Below are 18,285 nucleotides of genomic sequence, written 5' to 3'. Positions count from 1 at the left end.
CTCATTAAGGAAGAATTTATAAAGGTCAAGTCTAAATAATCGAGTCGATCTTGACAAGGGGGATGACTGTCTCGTCAAGGATTAGTAGGATTTAGTGATCCTGGCTAACTGTCACCAAGGATAATAAAATGAAAGTCACTTTGTAACAGAACACTGTTGGAAATATGCCAGTTTTTTCACCAAATGTCGGTTTTTGTCTAGACTTTTGAATCTCAACTTCCAGATTTGTCTCAAACCGCAGTGTCGTCTTCTGTGGTTTAAGTTGAAATATCGCTTCCGTTAGTTCTGCCCCGCCCAAGTCATAAGAAAACATTCCAAAATATCCCAGGGCTATTGTTTTGGGTTCTGTTTAAGCAATTGGGTTTTTATTTCATTGTTTTTAGTGTATGTAAGGGTTTTTCCACTCCTTCCCTTGAGTGTCTCAAGTGACCAGTGCACTATTACTATACAGATAAGGTACTGTGTCAAAAGCTATGATGCTGAGAAAGCTGCAGCATCTAGCAGCCAGACTGCATATGACATAATCTTTTCTGCTTTGCAGTTTCACACAATAGGCACTGCCGGTATACTCTCTATTGTTTGATATTGATTCAGCCTTGCTGCAGGGGATTGTTCAGCTGCTGCAGCTTGCCAGGTTGCATATGGCTTAATCTTTTATGCTCTGCAGTTTCACACAATAGGCACTGCCTGCACTGCCGGGATACACTCTGTTGTTTGATATTGATTCAGCCTTGCTGCAGGGCATTGTTCAGCTGCTGCAGCTTGCCAGGCTGCATATGACACAATCTTTTGTGCTCTGCGGTCGCACACAATAGGCATTGCTGCACTACCAGGATACTCTCTATTGTTTGATATTGGTCCAGCCTTGCTACAGGGGATTGTGCAGCTGCTGCAGCTTGCTGGGTTGCATATGGCATAATCTTTTGTGCTCTGTGGTTTCACACAATAGGCACTGCCTGCACTGCTGGGATACTCTCTATTGTTTGCTACTGATTCAGCCTTGCTGCAGCTTGTCTGTCTGACAAGGTGTCTAAGCTCTCTTCTTACCCATAGTTGAGGTACTGTATCTTAGCAAATAGCTGCATCATCTGTAAAATCCACTGAAGCAAGGCTGGAACAATATCAAACAGTACTGATTATCTCTGCATTTACTGTTGTGGGAAACTTCAGAGCAGAAAAGATTACGCCCTACGCAGCCCGACGGCAGCGATACTGCAGCCTTTTCAGCACTCTAGTACTGGCATGGTGCTTGAAAATTGTTTTCAGTCAATCTGCACTTCAAGAAATATGGTTTGTGTTGCTTTTCGCACAATTCCTAAACTTCTTAATGATAGTGGATGATAAACTTTAGCATGACTAGCCAAATGCCAGTCAAATTTCAGCGAAGTAAAAATGTGAATGACAGTGATATGAAAAGTGTCTAAGTGGCAATCAATTGTTGGCAATTATAAGAAATCATTCACTTGTTGGAAAAATCCATTTAACAATGTCTTAGTTGGATTGTTTTTATAAGCTTTCTTAGTATAACGCTTTGCTAAATTGAAGATGCCATAAATTCAGATTTATATGTACATAAAGAAAAGAAATGCTTTTCCTATCTTTGACACATACATACACACACAGATTAAGATAAGACATACACACACACACCCACACATACTGTACACCATTGATAAAGTATAAAGCAATGATCACGGGTAACTAAAGCTTGTCAGTGCTGGAGGGCGGATGGTAATCCTAGATCTGTAATGTTACCCTCAATGAAAACCAACAGTACTTTGTCAGATAACCCTTCAGCAGCAGTAGTAGCAGCATAGTCCATGCAAATCCTCTTTCTTCTTTCTATTTCTTTGACAAATATAGAAAGAAAATTAAGACAACTGTCACTTTCTCAAACAAATTGTTTTAAGACAAAAATCCTAATATTTGGGGAAATTTCAAGAGTTTAAAAAAGTACATCTCTCAAAATTGTTATTGTGAACGAGCAACATAGAAATTGAGAAAGAATGAAATAGCACTGGAAATAACTAAAGAGGAAACAGGAGGTCTAAGAAGAGCAGATCTTGTGCAAGTAGACCCTCCCCCCCCCCAACCTCAAGCAAGTAGACCTATTTTTTTAAGACTGTTACTCTTATTTAAGGATAAGAAAAGCATCATTCAAACGCTGGTTCTCATGGAAACAGTTGATAGGAAAAAGAAAGATAGTAAGAATTAGAGAATTGAAAAGTACACCTAAGATCTTATATAATTATTATTATAATATCTCTACTGTATAGAAGATATACATATATACCCATAATAGAGCAATTGGAAAAGGCACTGACATTAAACATAGTTTGACAAATATGCTAAATGCATTTGAATTTATTTATCTTTCTCTGTACCCGATGATTAATATCTGCTTGAGGAAAAAGCTTAAGTGACCTATTATTGATACAGAAATAAACAATAGGAATGTTTGAATAAAAATCAACAGATCATGTCCACTTATAATTGGATTTATTCCAATCAAAGTATAATTAACTTGGTATTTGTTGACAACCTATTGTTTTTGTATTGTGTCTTGTTTTGCTTTGATCTGTAGTTGATCTTTAATATTCATTCACTTTATTTTTGTACATCGCTCATTCTATGTCAAAAACCTTTTTAATGGGTATTTTTAAAACCTTTCAGGAAGTCTCCCAGTATTATTATACATGTCCAGGGTACCCTCGCTCTCTCCCTTGTTCTGCGATCATTTGCAGAATTTGCATTCCCGGCCAAGAATTACCCGGTAATCACTTCTTTTGTGGAACTTCCCTGATGGAAATTAATGCTTAGACTAACTAATTGATTTTCCTCTTTCTATAATATATTACTTTTCTCTCATGCCAAAGTTTGTTTAAGTTTTCTCAAATTTGTTGTTTTTTTAGTTTTAAGTGACTTTATTGTGATTCTACCAAACATCTATTTCAAACCTTTGTCATGATGTCCGAGTCGGGTTTAGCTCAATATCAATTATTCTAATATCGTATATAAACAAAAATAAATCATTGTTGATGCTGAATTAATCTGTCGATAATTCCTGATGTTTCTTGAATGATACTTATCAAAGGTGATGCCTGCCTTGGTCACTCTAAGTATGCAATGCATTGCAACGTGTGCAATGTAGTTTGAATAGCAATGGTCTTATCAATGGTGTGGACTGGTATCGCCAACAACTAACAGCTGGGATAGTTCAATTGGTACATCTCATAATTTTCTTTTAGTTCCAATCCTTGCTACTCAACAATTTCTTTACTTTTCTGAAATATGTTTTGTATAGTATTTCAGCCACCTTTCTATTTGTAATTTCTCTTGAGATCCTTTGTGGCTTTCTGGGTTGTGTAAGTTGAAATGACACTGTGGCCAGTGCAATGCCTTGTTGCAACTGTTGGGCAAGTTACTTGGGCTTCCTTTCCCAGTTAGCTGTCTCATCAGAACGTTACACACTTTCGCTACACTGTGTCCAAGAGTGAACCGGTAACATATTTAAAAGTGTCCTCCTCTTGAATTCAATCCAATCCAGGCTATTGCACTCTAATTCTAATTCTTTTTGAGGACAAAATTCCTATCGTCGCCGGACCTGCTCATTGACGATTCCACATTCGACTGAAATATTTGGTCCTTTTGGTCATTTTACTGGTAGTGTCTTGATGGAGCAAAAAGACCACAACCATCATTGCTAATCGTCAACTGTGGGATAAGATAACCTAAACTCAGCAATTCTGCTTTGAGTACCAGGAACATACATGTTTAATCAAATTAATTCCACTCTGAAGTGGATCTTTGACCATATCAGCAAACTTTTAAGTGACTTGTTGTTCCATTGTCCTCCAAAATGTGCTATGTACAGCACCTTGCTATGTTAACAACTGTCCCTATTTCCCTGGTTTCACTCATTATGTGGACTGTGCCTTTATAGCTCTGTGATCTGCAAAATGGTATAAATTTGTTTCTATGTTAGACACAATACTCCAATGCTAAATGATAGCGGGGGGGGGGGGGGGGGGGGTTGGCCTGAAAACATCATTTACTAAAATTGTTACTTTAAGTCCTTTAGAATCCCACCAAGAGCAATCCACTTAGGCAGCAAATGTTTGTAATGAAAAACAAAAAGTTTAGACATATGTTAATGTGTGGGACACACAATTTTGTATCGAATCGTTAACTGTATTTATAACCTTGGCGATAAGAATAGCCAACCGATTGTAAGAACCTGGATATATCTTAGTAAATATTACTTGACTTGACTGGTCAGAGTGAAACAAAAGTTTACATACCAAAAACACAAAAGATAGCTTGAATGTCTCTCTGATTTGATTTGATTTTATTCGCACTCAGATTGTTCAAAATACAAAAATATTTCAAAGACAAAATAGACAAAAAGGACGGAATTGAAAAGAACAAAAAAGAGTAACAGGAGCTAAACCCATTGGGCTGACAGAACGTCGGCCCATTTCCAATGGGGACCCTATAGACAAAAAATTGCACTTCAATGGAAAATACTAGGAAACCAATAAATAAGACACAAAAACGAATATATTGCAAAAAAATACTGAAAAGTGCCTCCCTCTCCCCCACCCCCATAATTACATGAGATGCTTCCTTAACTCAGCTCTAAAAAGATGAGAAGACAATGGATTTGATATGATTTGGAAGAGCATTCCAAACCTGAATTACTGTGATGTAGAAAGTAGAGCTAACACCACCCTTAGAATCAATAACATAGAAATTGTGATGTCTTGAACGAGTCCCCTGGTGTTGGATTTAAAAATGTTCTTTCTGATGCATTTTTGTTTAACCTACCATCTTTTAGTACTCAGTAATGTGAAGAAATTTTCTCTTACTTCCCAGAAAAAATTCTTCAAATTGTTAAGGAATAGAAAGTCAGAATGTGCCAACCATCACACAGATCTCCAGTTTTAATAAAACCCAAAAAATGTCAAGCACCCCTTTGGGGCACATTCTCATTGTTTCTGACCCACTTATGTCAAATTTGTTCTTTTAATTTTGAGAAGTATTAGGTGACTCCATTTCAGATCATTCCTCCACCCTATGGTGGAATGGGATTAACTTACAACCTGCCTGTAAATCATTTCAGCGGTAGCTAGGACAGTTTGGTTTGATTCCTAGTCTGTGTGACTTCCATGATGTAACTTATTGTATTAGGAATAGATTGATGCCAATATTGTCAGTTGTTAGAGAGAGACTTGAATGTCTGTTTTGGGATTCCCCTGTCTTGACAGTTTCTGAGTCCCTTTGCTGGAGGTCAGAGGTCAAATATTTGTGCCAGACACAGTCAGTCTCACTTTAAAGCAGCATTTTGCGTTGGGTCGCTTTTTTCCACTTTTTTAACATGTGCATCGATTTTTTTACATGTATCAATCATAAAACAGCAATCTAAGATACCATCCAAGTTTCACCCTGCCAAGAGCGTTAATTAGCGAGTAATTAACGATTTATATCGATAAATGAGAAGAGTGTCCTCGACAAATTTCACAGTTAAAATTAATCGCATACAATTCCGCCAAACCCACTAGTTTGAATTCAACCAATCAGAGATGCAGGTTTAGTTATGAGCTGTTGCTAAAAATAGATTCAAGACTTCGCGTTGGTTGTACCAGGGAGTTGTTATGCAACTCCCTGGTACAACTGCCATATAGACTGTACACAAATCAAGCGTGGTGTTATATTACGTATCTGTCAATGACGTTCGTAGTGTATAAATATTCATATTATGGGCGAGGTTTATTGGGTTCCCAACGGAAATATCTTGGAGAACAACAAAGTTGAAAGTTGCAATTTTTTCGACTTTTATGCCACCATTTGAAGTAAAATATAAATAGATTAGCTAGTTTTGTATGTCGTTATGGCAAAGTGGAATCAGTGAGGTTGAGAAAAATCATAGAAAAGGACGCAAAATGCTGCTTTAAGAGCTTGTAATCATCTGTACCCCTTTCTGCTGATTGTAAATGGGACCAGTGTTTCCCAGTGTGATACAAATTAACAATCTTTATGATTACAAATAAAACTCTGCTAGAGTACCATGTTGGTCTCTTTCATCTAGCCCTCCTCAAAGATATTTGGACAACTAGAATTTACTTTTGCCTCTCCTTCTATGATCAATATTGCTATATAAAAATGTGTGTGTGTTCCTCTGTTCATGAATTAAAGCAACATGTTAAGTTACTTTTGATCATTTTTGGTGGGGGGGGGGTACTCTTCAATGCCTATTTTTCACATGAAATGTAGGTCATTAGCTGGACAAGTCAAGTTTCATGGCTTTATAGGATCAAGTTAAAGTCAAGCAATTGTGTGGTTTTTAATTTTGAAAAATGGCTTTGATTTGTACTATTTTGAATAGCCTGTCCATGCAAAGAACTATTAACAATTAAATTGGGTTCATTAGTTATCATGCAATTAACCTAGATTTGTTGAAAAAAATTCTAGGAAGGCAGGAACCTGGACATATTTTAGTTTATCATTTGCAATCTCATTTTGAGAACTGAATACTGAATATTTTTGAAAGTGTTGCCGACCCAATGAAAGCAATTCTGCTTTTACATATTTGTTGGGGGGCAAAGCTGATGCTGGACACATAGTTGATCTTGCAGGGGTCCTGGGTGACATTTTGTGGCCAGCCCAGAGGCTGTATTACCCTGAGTAATATTACAACAATACAGTTTGCCTACTACTGTGACAAAAATTGAAATATTACATTTCTACAGGAAATAAAACATGACCAGAAATCAAAAGTTTTAATGTCTTCAGAACAGTATTCCATGCTAGTGAATCGGTTTAACTGTCCTCTGTAAGGTTCCACAGGCTACATTCATAGTGATTTTATCAAATTTAGGACAAAAATGCCCTGCATAAATATATATATTTATATATTAATGATATACTTTAACTATTTAAACTCAAAATATACTGTAAATATTTAAATCAACGATATCCTGTAACTATTTAAATCCACGATATACTGCTATTAAAATCAACGTATATTTAGAGTCCATTTAAATCAACTATATACTGTAACTATTTAAATCAACGACACACTTTAACTATTTAAATCAATGATATACTGTAACTATTTGAATCAACGATATACTTAAACTATTTAAATCAACGATATACTGTTTAAATCAACCATATACTGTAACTATTTAAATCAACCATATACTGTAACTGTTTAAATCAACGATATACTGTAACTATTTAAATCAACGATATACTGTAACTGTTTAAATCAACATATACTTTAACTATTTAAACCCACGATATACTTTAACTATTTAAACCCACGATAAACCTTAACTATCTAAATCAACAATATACTGACATACTGTATATGTAAAGTTCTATTTAAATCTAGGATATACTGAAATTATTTGAATCACCGATATACTTTAACCATTTAAACCCACTACATACTGTAACTATTAAATCAACGATATACTGTAGCTTTTAAATCAACGATATACTTTAACTATATAAATCAGCGATATACTAAAACTATTTAAATCAACAATATACTGTAACTATATAAATCAACGATATATACTGACATATAACTATTCAATCAAAGATATATTTTACCTATTTAAATCAACGATATACTGTAACTTTAAATCCACGATATACTGTAACTATTTAAATCCACGATATACTGTAACTATTTAAATCAAGGATAAACTGTAACTATTTAAATCAACGATGTACTGTAACTTGGGCATGCATATTATACTAGCTCTAATAATGTGTCTGGCAACAAAGCATCTTTCAACTTCAACTGCAATTCTTTTTATTGAATCCCTAATTACCATTCTTTGTGATGAGGAGCTTTAGAAGAGTGACTGGAGTCATAGTTTGAACAATATAGATTATGCTAAATAAATTTGTTACATCTGCAAAATGCTTCTTTAAAACCTGTCAGAAGATTGTAATGTTAGTTTTTCCATCTAATTAATATTGCCTTTTTAAGAATAGTCCACTTCTAACCTGTTCCATTAAAAATGGTGATCCAACACAGGGGGGGGGGGGGGGTGGGGGAGGAGGCGGGGTAGGAGAAGAGGATGTTGTTCATGCAGGTGTTATACAGCCACTAGTGGTTGGTTTTATACCATGACCGAACATTGGTCCTACTCGTGACCCCTCAAAGGCTCAATCTCAAACCTGTGTCAAGGTCCAAGTTCCAGTGGTTTCTATGAAGACTATTGCATCTCACCTTGTGGCTAAGAACATGTGTAGTATCTGTTTCCATTCTAGGGGAATCGTGATACACACCTGACGATGATCACACAGTCACAGTCTCGATGCATGGGGACTGGGTTGAGAGCCGATCAGCGGTTTAGTCGTTTGGTTTGTGCCCAGGTTCTTTCTTGGGTGACATTTCTCAAACAGTATTTCAGCTCACACATGCTGCTGTAACCACCTGGTAGTGTAGCAGAATCCTATTCGATGATATTTCAAAACTGAAAGCAGATTTTTTAAGTTGATCTTGATAACCTTCCTTTCATATTTAAAATCTCATCGAAATCTAGGGCGTGATAGCTCACTTGTCAAGTATTCATATCAAATAATCATTGTTGAAGTTTTGCCATTTGCATGTAATTAAATCTATAAGTGTCTAGGTAAAGAATATACTGTATGTTGAGAACTGGATCAAATATATTATTCATTAACCATTTTCTTAGTGGAAAAATCTAGCGCTGAGGGCGTGGGTGTCTTAATACCTGCATCATTTTGTAGTATTTTGTTAAGAAATACTTTCTAGGATTGATTTTAAGTTGAAAGTAAACATTTTAAAAATGCTCTATTAAGTTTGTACATTTTCAAAAAAAAAATTGTTATACCTACAGTTTGTACTGTAGTAAATCCATCTGCTATGTATGGTAAGATATATAGTTCTTGGCCTACAGAATGAAGTAAGTCCATCTGCATGTACGGTTAGAGATATATATTTACTGGCCTACAGTATGTAGTAAGTCCATTTGCTATGTACGGTAAGAGATAATTTCTTGGCCTACAGAATGCAGTAAGTCTATCTGTTATGTACAGTAAGAGATATATAGTTCTTGGCCTACAGAACGTAGTATGTAGTTTGGAGATATATAGTTCTGGCCTATAGTATGTAGTAAGTCCATCTGGATGTACGGTAAGAGATATATAGTTCTTGGCCTACAGAATGTAGTAAGTCCATCTGGATGTACAGTAAGAGATTTAGTTCCTGGCTAGTCTCAACATTTGTTTTCAAAAGAGAGAGACGATTTTCGAGGGAGAAGTAGAATAACTGTTGTGTCGGTAATGAGACTAAATACTAGAATCACATTATCTATGTTCTTGTGGTATCGAAATGACAGGAAATGTTAAACGGGCAGCTGGTTTAGATCCAGTTCAAGTTCAATCACGTCCCCATTATACCTCATTAAAATGTGAACCAGTGTAACTCCTCGATGGTTTCCTGTTATTAGAAACATGTTAAAACAAACTTCGATACTGCGATACGTAACAATACCGTCTTCATTTCTGTGTTATTCTTCAGGAGCGATTTACACGAACCCACGGAGGAAGAACTGCTGCGAGAGATCCACAGTCACCCGCACATCCAACACTTGAGAGTCTGAAGCAGCTGTGATTGGCCAATCCACCTTTGCAAAGTCTTCTGGGAAGTCGTCTCGTTGGTCGTATCGTGGGATGGCAAGGTAGGATCTATGCTTTGAAATATTCCAGAAAAAAATAATGTGTCCATTGTTATCGGAATTGCTGGTGTGACTTATCTGGATACTGTTTAATGGAAAAATGTCCCATGATTGTGTGCGCTGCTCTGACTATGATTGATGAGGTATAACTAACAACTCTCGCATCAATTTTACAAACTTGAGGATATTAAACTCTGGTGTTGAATCGAGCTTCTCGGCCATAAAGCAAATTGTGAATCTCAAAAAGGCACATCCGTTTTTGAAACTTGTAGTGTGCTAATCTTTGAACAATGGATAAATCAAGTGGAATATCATCTCGTGCAGCAGGGTACGGACAGACCTAAGAGCGGTCGAAACGTGTTTTCTTTTGGAAATTTTATTGTGATCATTACTGCGGATGTAAAAGGAAAGAAAGATTTGAAATACCTATTAAGAGACTTCCTGAAATGCTGATGAAGTTACCCTCGATTCATCTTTTTAATACAGAACATTTAATTTTAGTAAACCTAATCACGGTTGAAAATCTAAAAAGTCTGGTGCTTTTTCGCCGTGGAGTCTCGAACGGATTTGAAAGACTAACTAAGCGTGATGTTCAAAACAGAGGGATGGTTCTTTCACCTAGAGCTGTAGTTCACAGCACAAATTGTATAACTATGGAGCCCTCTATTCAGCCTTATTAACATCCAATGATATTTTACTAGGGGTACTGCTACTCTATGAATATCTTGGAAATACCTCACAAAGCTATTCACGGTAACATATTTAGGTGGTTTCCACAAAACCAGCGTTATGTCTCTCTCTCTTATGGTAAAACCATGGTATGCAGTGGTTTGTGTGTTATCAACACACAGTTCTCAACGATCTTGACATCTTCCCTACGGGCTTCAAACTACCCATACATAGAGTCTGCACTAACCTATCTTCTCGTGGTAGCTGGGCTCTAATAACTACTGCACTCTTCTCCAGTCTTTGGAGAATTGTGACCAGCAACTTGGAAAGATGTTGGCCAAGTACAAAATAAACCGTGACAGGAAATTTGCTACGACATCTTCATATAAACACTTCTGATACTGTGCAAGCCACTTTTCAACCAGATTAGCATCTCATACTTTCTGGTCTATGAAGGTAACGAATGGCACCAGTGGTGGGTGTTGATAACGTTTAGTATATCATTCCTGCTTACACCCCCTCACTACTCTTCCACCTCCCCTCTTATGTGACCCGGATTGCCTCTCAGAAACTCCCAGATGTGGAACCTTTCTTTTGGCGTGAAATCTTTTTTTTTTGCGTATGTCACTATATCTTGAGCATACTTTTGAGCTTGACATTTCATAGACAGAAAACTTTCAGTTTTTGCAATTTGTAGATGGAACAGAATGTGTAATAGATAATAAAGCCTATATCTTTTTGAAGAGTTTCTTTGCCATTTAGGCTACAAGATGGACTATATTTTTTCAAAGGGACTTCAGAAACTCTTTGATCACAAAGCGACTTTTATGCTAAAGGTTTAAAATGACAAAATCATTTCGTCGGTGAATATGAAGAGTTCAACAAAGTCCTATCAAGTGAGATAGAAGAGATTAAGTATCTCCTTTTTGAATGGAGTGGGTTGATGAGTTTAGGAGGGAATCTGTATTGTTTGTAGTTGAATGATGTTTATTTGTCTGAGTACTTCTGTCCTCATCGAAACACAGGATGCATAATTAACGTTTTGAGTAAGTCTCGCACACTACCTGGCGAATCGACTGTTTATTCAAAACAAGGGTAGCACTTTGTTTTGTATAAATGCTCAGAGGTAGTTTGTATTAAATTTACCAGTGACTGGTGCAGGTAATAGCATAATTTGATAGAGGTTTGCTCCAGATTCTATATGGCTGGCTTTCAACAAGTTTCTTTCTGATGTCAATGATTGCCAGAGAGAGACTCTCTCCCTACACTTAAATTGAATTATTTGAAGGGTAGGCCAAGACCTTTTAAGGCCTTTCTTATTAAACATCCCTCCCCCCTCCCTCTTCCCACTTCCTTAATTGCAGACAGCAGAAATTTAGACTAAACACTAATTTGTGGACATTAAATAAATTTCATGTAATATTGACAGTTTGGTGGAACAGAAAGCTCTCAAATATGTTGTACTGTAAATGGGGACAGTCGGCGGAATTTAACAAAATTATAAAATTCCAAAGAAGCTCGAGTTGTTTAAAAGAAGCTGCATCATTCATTATCCTTGATCTCCTACCAATGTCTAAGCAAAATTATATCTGGTCTGAAAGGATCCAAACGTTTTTTTTAAATTTTTTTTTCTTTTAATGTTCTTTCACATTCCAGACTAAGCCTTGTACGAGTCAAATAATTACATCAGAAATGGGAGTAGTACTTAATCGTTATCATCATGTGTTTTCCATTGTTTATTACTTTGCTTATTTTCAGTGCTAGAACTACTTACATTTCACCATAAAAATTTACTACAGCAACAAAAAATAAATAAATGGAAAGTTGAGCGGTTTCATCTGCTTGTGTGACACTATGACATCACATATTAACAAAATGGCAGCCTATTGTCATGAATTTTAAAGAAATGATTACTGCCAAACTTCTGTACATTGTTATATATATATTTTTTTCTAGGGAGAGGGGGGGGGGGAAGTGAGGTGGGATGGGATGGTAGGGTATATTTGTTCATCACAAGTACCTTGATCAAATTTAATGGAAAGATAAACAATTGGATTTTATTCTTGTCTTGTAAACATAACAGCAACAGCATGTGTATGTGTTCGCTACAGGTCTTATAGATACAATTTTTTTCATTTCCACAAAAAGCTTTGAAGTCAATGTCTAATGCCTTACTTCCCACTACAATTGTTTTGTAATTTGAATTCATATTAATTGGATTAAGAAACAGATTAGACTTCTAGGTAACCTACCTACCATTAAATTAGCTTGTGTGATCCCCACCAGTTTATATTGGAAATTTGAAGGGAAAAGAATGCAACTTTAAAATGGAGGTGAGATTCCCGGCATATTTTTCAGCTTTCAATAAATCTGGTAAAGAAAAATCTGCTGTTTTAGTTTGTTTGCCCACATCTATTTACAGGTATTGTAATTAATTCTATTTTTGTAATTAAATAAATAAATAAATTTATAAAAACTTACAAACATAAACTTTTGATGTATTCTTTTAAAAATTGGTGTCCAGAATGCAGTCAAACAAGTTTCAAGATATTCAATATAAAAATGACTTTTTACGGCTCTCCTCTCTTACCTGTCTCCTCCATACATGCACACTTCGATCATCATCCCAAGTCTAAAACCTGGTATTCACTGCATCCCAATATGAACCTTCTTAAAGACACTGCCCCTCCTTCCCTACCAAATTTACCATCCAGAAGTCTATACATGCATATTTTTTGGCAGAATTTTCAACCTTCCATTCACCACCTGGTATTTCATACTTGACAGCTTTGTTTGAAACCAGAAAGAAGCCAATTTTTAATTCTAGTTTCACCTACTACAAATCAATGGATAAGTGTCCTTCAAGTTTCAATGTTTTTAATTGCATGTATCTTACTCTGTCAGGATCGCCCATCATGTAGATATGTTGTGCGAGCACAAAGGATGGTACACTCAATTATACATGTATGTAATTTCACAAGCATTGTCTCGTGTTGATCATTGTTTCAGTTCGTGTTAAGTTTCCCTCTGCAAGCAATTTGGCAGGAGCAAGTTTGTTCCATTGCCACTTCGTGATATATTTGGCTAATTCCAGGCATGAGCTTTTTCCGCGAATTCGCGGAATTCCGTGATTTCTTTTCTACCTTCGAGATTTACACCTATCAATTTCTGTGAATTTCCAACAACAGCGTTACTGTATCATTAGATCCGTTGTTCGTATGTTTTTCATTTCTGATGCATATCCAACCTGCAGGGGGACAAAAACTTATCCTAACATGCTGTAGCATACGCAAACTGGAGCCTATACCGCAATTTTTTCTCTGGATTTTCATAACGTTCCCAACATTATTGCAACGATATTTTCTTAAGTTTCTCATGATTTTCAATATTTTAGTATCATTAAGAGTAGGGACAACTGAGGAGAAGTGTAGTGCTGTAGCTGCTGACTATTATTCCAGATTAAAACTGACCATTGTGTACCTTTTATGAACAGTGACTTTTTAATTATGGGTCACCATGATTGAAAGAATCAAGTAGGGTGAAAACGACAGGCTAGGCATGTGGCTTCAGTGTGCACATTTTGAGTGTGAAAACTTTGCTTTGAGTGTTTTAATAAATTCAAAATTCTTTATAAAATAGGCACCAACTGTTGTCTTTAAACCTCTAATTTCTCAGAGCTTCCGGGGGCTTTGACCCCTGGACCCCAACCGGTGGGTTGCCCATGGACCCCATTGTGGGCCCTAAGGCAGGCCCATGGACCCCACCTGTAACTGTGTCGCGCTGCGTGCTGACTGACGCCTTCGGCGTTAGTATAGTATCACCCACAAAGTTCAGTGATTTTTTTTTCACCCCAGGCTCATCCCTGTAGTTCCCTCTCTCCTCAAAGTTGTCCTCCTTCCCCAATCTCTGCCACTCCTACCCCAATCCTTGTCCTCCCTTTCTCCATCCATGTTTTGAATTACAGAAAACAAGATATTATAAAACACAAAAATCATGTGTATGATGATGATGATATAATAATTAAAAATGGGACAATAGGCAAATAGTTTGTGACTATTTGGGAGAAAGCCAAGTGGTTACAGACAGACAAGTCCAGATGGTAGAATTTATAACCATGGCAAAGCAAAAATTGTCTTTGAGAATGTCAAGTCATGAAGATGGTGAAATCTTTTCAACTTTTCATATCGATGAGTTCTGATTTTACCTCCCGTCAGTTATCTTGTGAGGTATACATTGGCTCAGTCTCACCGTCCCATGTCTTTGTCCCGACGACTGTGATGTGTGTGCCCATTATATTGAGCATACTAAGTAAAACATAGCTTGAAGCATGAAGACACATTTACCACTCTCCCCTCTCTCTCTTTTGCTCCCTCCCTTACCCCAGAATAACAGAGTCAAGCTGTTTAGTGTTCCATAGTGATGTTAGACAAACTGTGCAAAATGACAACTTTATTTGATATATCCAAAGTAATATCAAGTCAACGTGGGGCCGACCAACTCAGTGATCCAACTGGCCGCAATGGGGACCTTCAAACAAGTTTCACATTTGGTCGGTCTCTTGGATTAGAAAAAAAAGCATTCTTTGCAACCAAGAAGAAACTGGTGCTTTGGCACCTTGATGTGGAGGGGGCCCTCTATGCCAGCTATGCCCTTGTTCTTAGTTGTTTTCATCCAACCAATTTATTTTTTATATTTTACCCCCTCAGTTGTGCCAGAACGAAATTGCTTTGTTGTTGATTGTTGTGGTAACTTATAGAGGTTAACGTCCCTTGAGATCGGATCTGGGTGCAGCCTATTTGTTGATATATATTTTATCTGAGACTATTTGTTCAACGATTCAGTTTATCAAGTTTATTACACATGAGTATGTTGTTGAACTTTGTCGGCTAGACATTCCAACATCAACATTGTTTACAAATAAATGTTTGAAGGTTAACATTCTTCAAGTTCACAGTAACTGCCTGCACCCATTACTTATCTATGTGATAGAGAAGCTAAGGATCAGTGGCGGAGCGTCCATACAGTCAGGGGGGGCGGATGCCCCCCTGACGGACTCAAATGGACTGCTGGCGCCCTTTTCAGCTTTTTAACCACTTTTTACTTATTCTAGATTATTGACTTTTTTATTTGCGCTCTCATCTACCTATTTGTCACATTTTTTGGGTGTAATTTTCTGACAAAATGCATAACGGCGGTCTTTAATTTATCAGCACTTCCGTTGTACGAACAATTTTCCAAGAACTGTACGGTGTTTTCGATCTATTTTTAAGACAAAACGCCACGCGCAGTGGCTGAAATCTAGTAATAAACACCAAACGGCATGCAGTGCATGTTATACGCGGCTCCATGATCAGTGTGTTGATTAGTGCAGTAGGTTATTTGTTAGTTGACAATCGGAACATGTGTAACGGGATACCATAGGCATATACTTGTTTCATCTCTGATATCGCGATGACACCTTTTCATTCTTTGTTTATCTGCAAATTAGCAAGGCCCGGAAAGGGTCATTTCCAGGGATCTAGGGAGTATCTTTACTCAAAAGATTTCTGTACGCTCCGCGCCAACCGCTTAGATATTGTGGAAAGCGCCCCTACAGACCATTCTCGCCCCCCTGACCAATACCCCTAGCTCCGCCACTGCTAAGGATGTGACTTCTCATGCAGAAATTGCCTGTACCCATGAATTATCTATGTGATAGAGATGCTAAGAATGTGACATCTCATGCAGAAATTGCCTGTACCCATGACTTATCTATGTGATAGAGAAGCTAAGGATGTGACATCTCATGTAGAAATTGTCTGTACCCATGACTTACCTAGATGTGATAGAAAAGCTAAAGATGTGACATCTCATGCAGAAATTGCCTGTACCCATGACTAATATGTGTGATAGAGAAGCTAAGGATGTGACATCTCATGCAGAAATTGCCTGTACCCATGACTTATCTATGTGATAGAGAAGCTAAGGATGTGACATCTCATGCAGTAATTGCCTGTACCCATGACTTATCTATGTGATAGAGAAGCTAAGGATGTGACATCTCATGCAGAAATTGCCTGTACCCATGACTTATCTAAGGTAAGGAAGTGAACATCTCATGCTGAAAATTATAAAGAACATTAAAGGGGTACACCAGGGGAAGCCAATAGGACACAGTTAAATATTCCATACTGTTTAATTGAAAATCCTATCTCAATAATTTGTCCTTAAGATACACTGCTGATGTGAATGGATTCCTATTTTGGCTGGCTAAACCCTTGGTTCTTCCCTGGAATGGATCACAGTGGGTAGTCTGTGATGTCATATAGCTAAGTGATCTTCAAATGCTTTACTTTTCTATTATAATCTTCTTGTTGACTCATCCTTGAAACCTGATATTTATTGCAGAGATTGCTTGAAGCTGTCAAGGTTCTCTGTAATTGGAATTCCATCAAAATGTAACATTTTTTTTAAATGAGTTAAGTTCTACAGAAGAAAATTTAAATCATTTTCGGCTGAATTGCAGCGGTTATATCGTTCACTCTGCTGTTGCCACAAGTAGATACCACCAATCTGAAATAGTCGTATCTCCGACATGAAGACGTGGTTTCGACGTGCAGATTTGAGAACATTTTCGTCAGCTTTATTGAGCGATCGACTTCAGTGACCAGAATATCCCTTTAATGGTTTTGCTGGGAATGTGAACTCATTCTAGAAGCACAGAAAGTAAAGGTGAAGAGAAAGTGTCTAGATAACTGCATCTAGTTGTCTAGCTTGTGATCAATATCCTGTTTCTTTTCTAGGAATTTCCAGGCATACCCTCACTGACATGATAATCTGTAATAACTTTTCTTTTCAAACATTCCCTGCAGTAATGACAGATTAGTTAAAATTGTGCTCAAGAGTACAGACATACCGTGAAATTACTACCAAACCAAAAGGGACGACAGAGACTGTTAATTTAGTCCGCAGTAAAATCGCACGAGGAATCGTGAAATTGTGAATAATATAGAAAACGAAATAGTAAAGAATTAGGTGAAATTTTGTGGGACACAAACCTGTCAATACTGGATCGAGCAGTTAATAAAGAGAGACTTAATAAGTAGTTGTCTAGCTTTTGATCAATATCCTGTTTCTTTTCTAGGAATTTCCAGGCATACCCTCAATGACATGATTACTGTAATAACTTTTCTTTTCAAACATTCCTTGTAGTATTATGACAGATTATTTTAAAATTGTGCTCTAGAGTACAGACATACCGTGAAATTACTACCAAACCAATAGGACGACCAAGACTGTTTAATTTAGTCTGCAGTAAAATCACACGCGGAACCGTGAAATTTTGAATGCTATAGAAAACAATATAGTAAAGAATTACATGAAATTTTGTGGGACACAAAACTTCACCTACTGGATCGAGCAGTTAATAACGAAAGACTTAATAAGGTTAACGAAATTCGTAAGCTTGTATATGAATCTCTCGGTTAGATTGAGGTGTTTTCAGCTATCGATGAATGTTAAAATTACAAGGCTCGGTAGAATGTTGCAAACTATATATATATGCTAATCCCAACTCCAAAATGAAGTCTAGCTCTTTAACATTTGAAGATGGTTTTAATAATAACTGTTGGACGTAAAGGTAGTGAACTTGAAGCAAACAGGTATTTATTATGATCAATAATTCACCAGAGAGGTGTCATAGCCTGTGAGAATCTCAGAACAGACTTTGACTAAATCCATATCATTAAACTGAGCTGTAGGATGTACTTAGTTGGTGCCTTACCTTTATTTATATTGACATTGTATGTTAATATGTATAGTCTAAGTGACAGTGTGTGGGTTAATATCAGCTTTATGTTCCAGTCTGGAGATAGACTCTTTCAAAGTAGTTAAGAATTTTATGACCTTGTGTTTG

General features: G+C 36.9%; 1 protein-coding gene across 2 annotated transcripts in view; it reads left to right on the top strand.

Annotated features, from left to right (window-relative positions):
• Window positions 1-12,706, top strand: part of LOC139967272 (two pore channel protein 2-like) — a 76,201-nt gene extending 63,495 nt beyond the window's left edge. For both annotated transcript variants that reach the window (XM_071970892.1, XM_071970882.1), the window contains one exon: window positions 9,566-12,706. In XM_071970892.1, coding sequence (XP_071826993.1) covers window positions 9,566-9,647 — 82 coding nt within the window. In that variant the 3' untranslated portion in view covers window positions 9,648-12,706. The remainder of the gene's footprint in view (window positions 1-9,565) is intronic.
• Window positions 12,707-18,285: the final 5,579 nt, after the last annotated feature.

Source organism: Apostichopus japonicus, chromosome 1, assembly GCF_037975245.1.
Source record: "Apostichopus japonicus isolate 1M-3 chromosome 1, ASM3797524v1, whole genome shotgun sequence".
Classification (NCBI taxonomy): domain Eukaryota; kingdom Metazoa; phylum Echinodermata; class Holothuroidea; order Aspidochirotida; family Stichopodidae; genus Apostichopus; species Apostichopus japonicus.
This window is presented reverse-complemented; position numbering and strand designations above follow the sequence as displayed.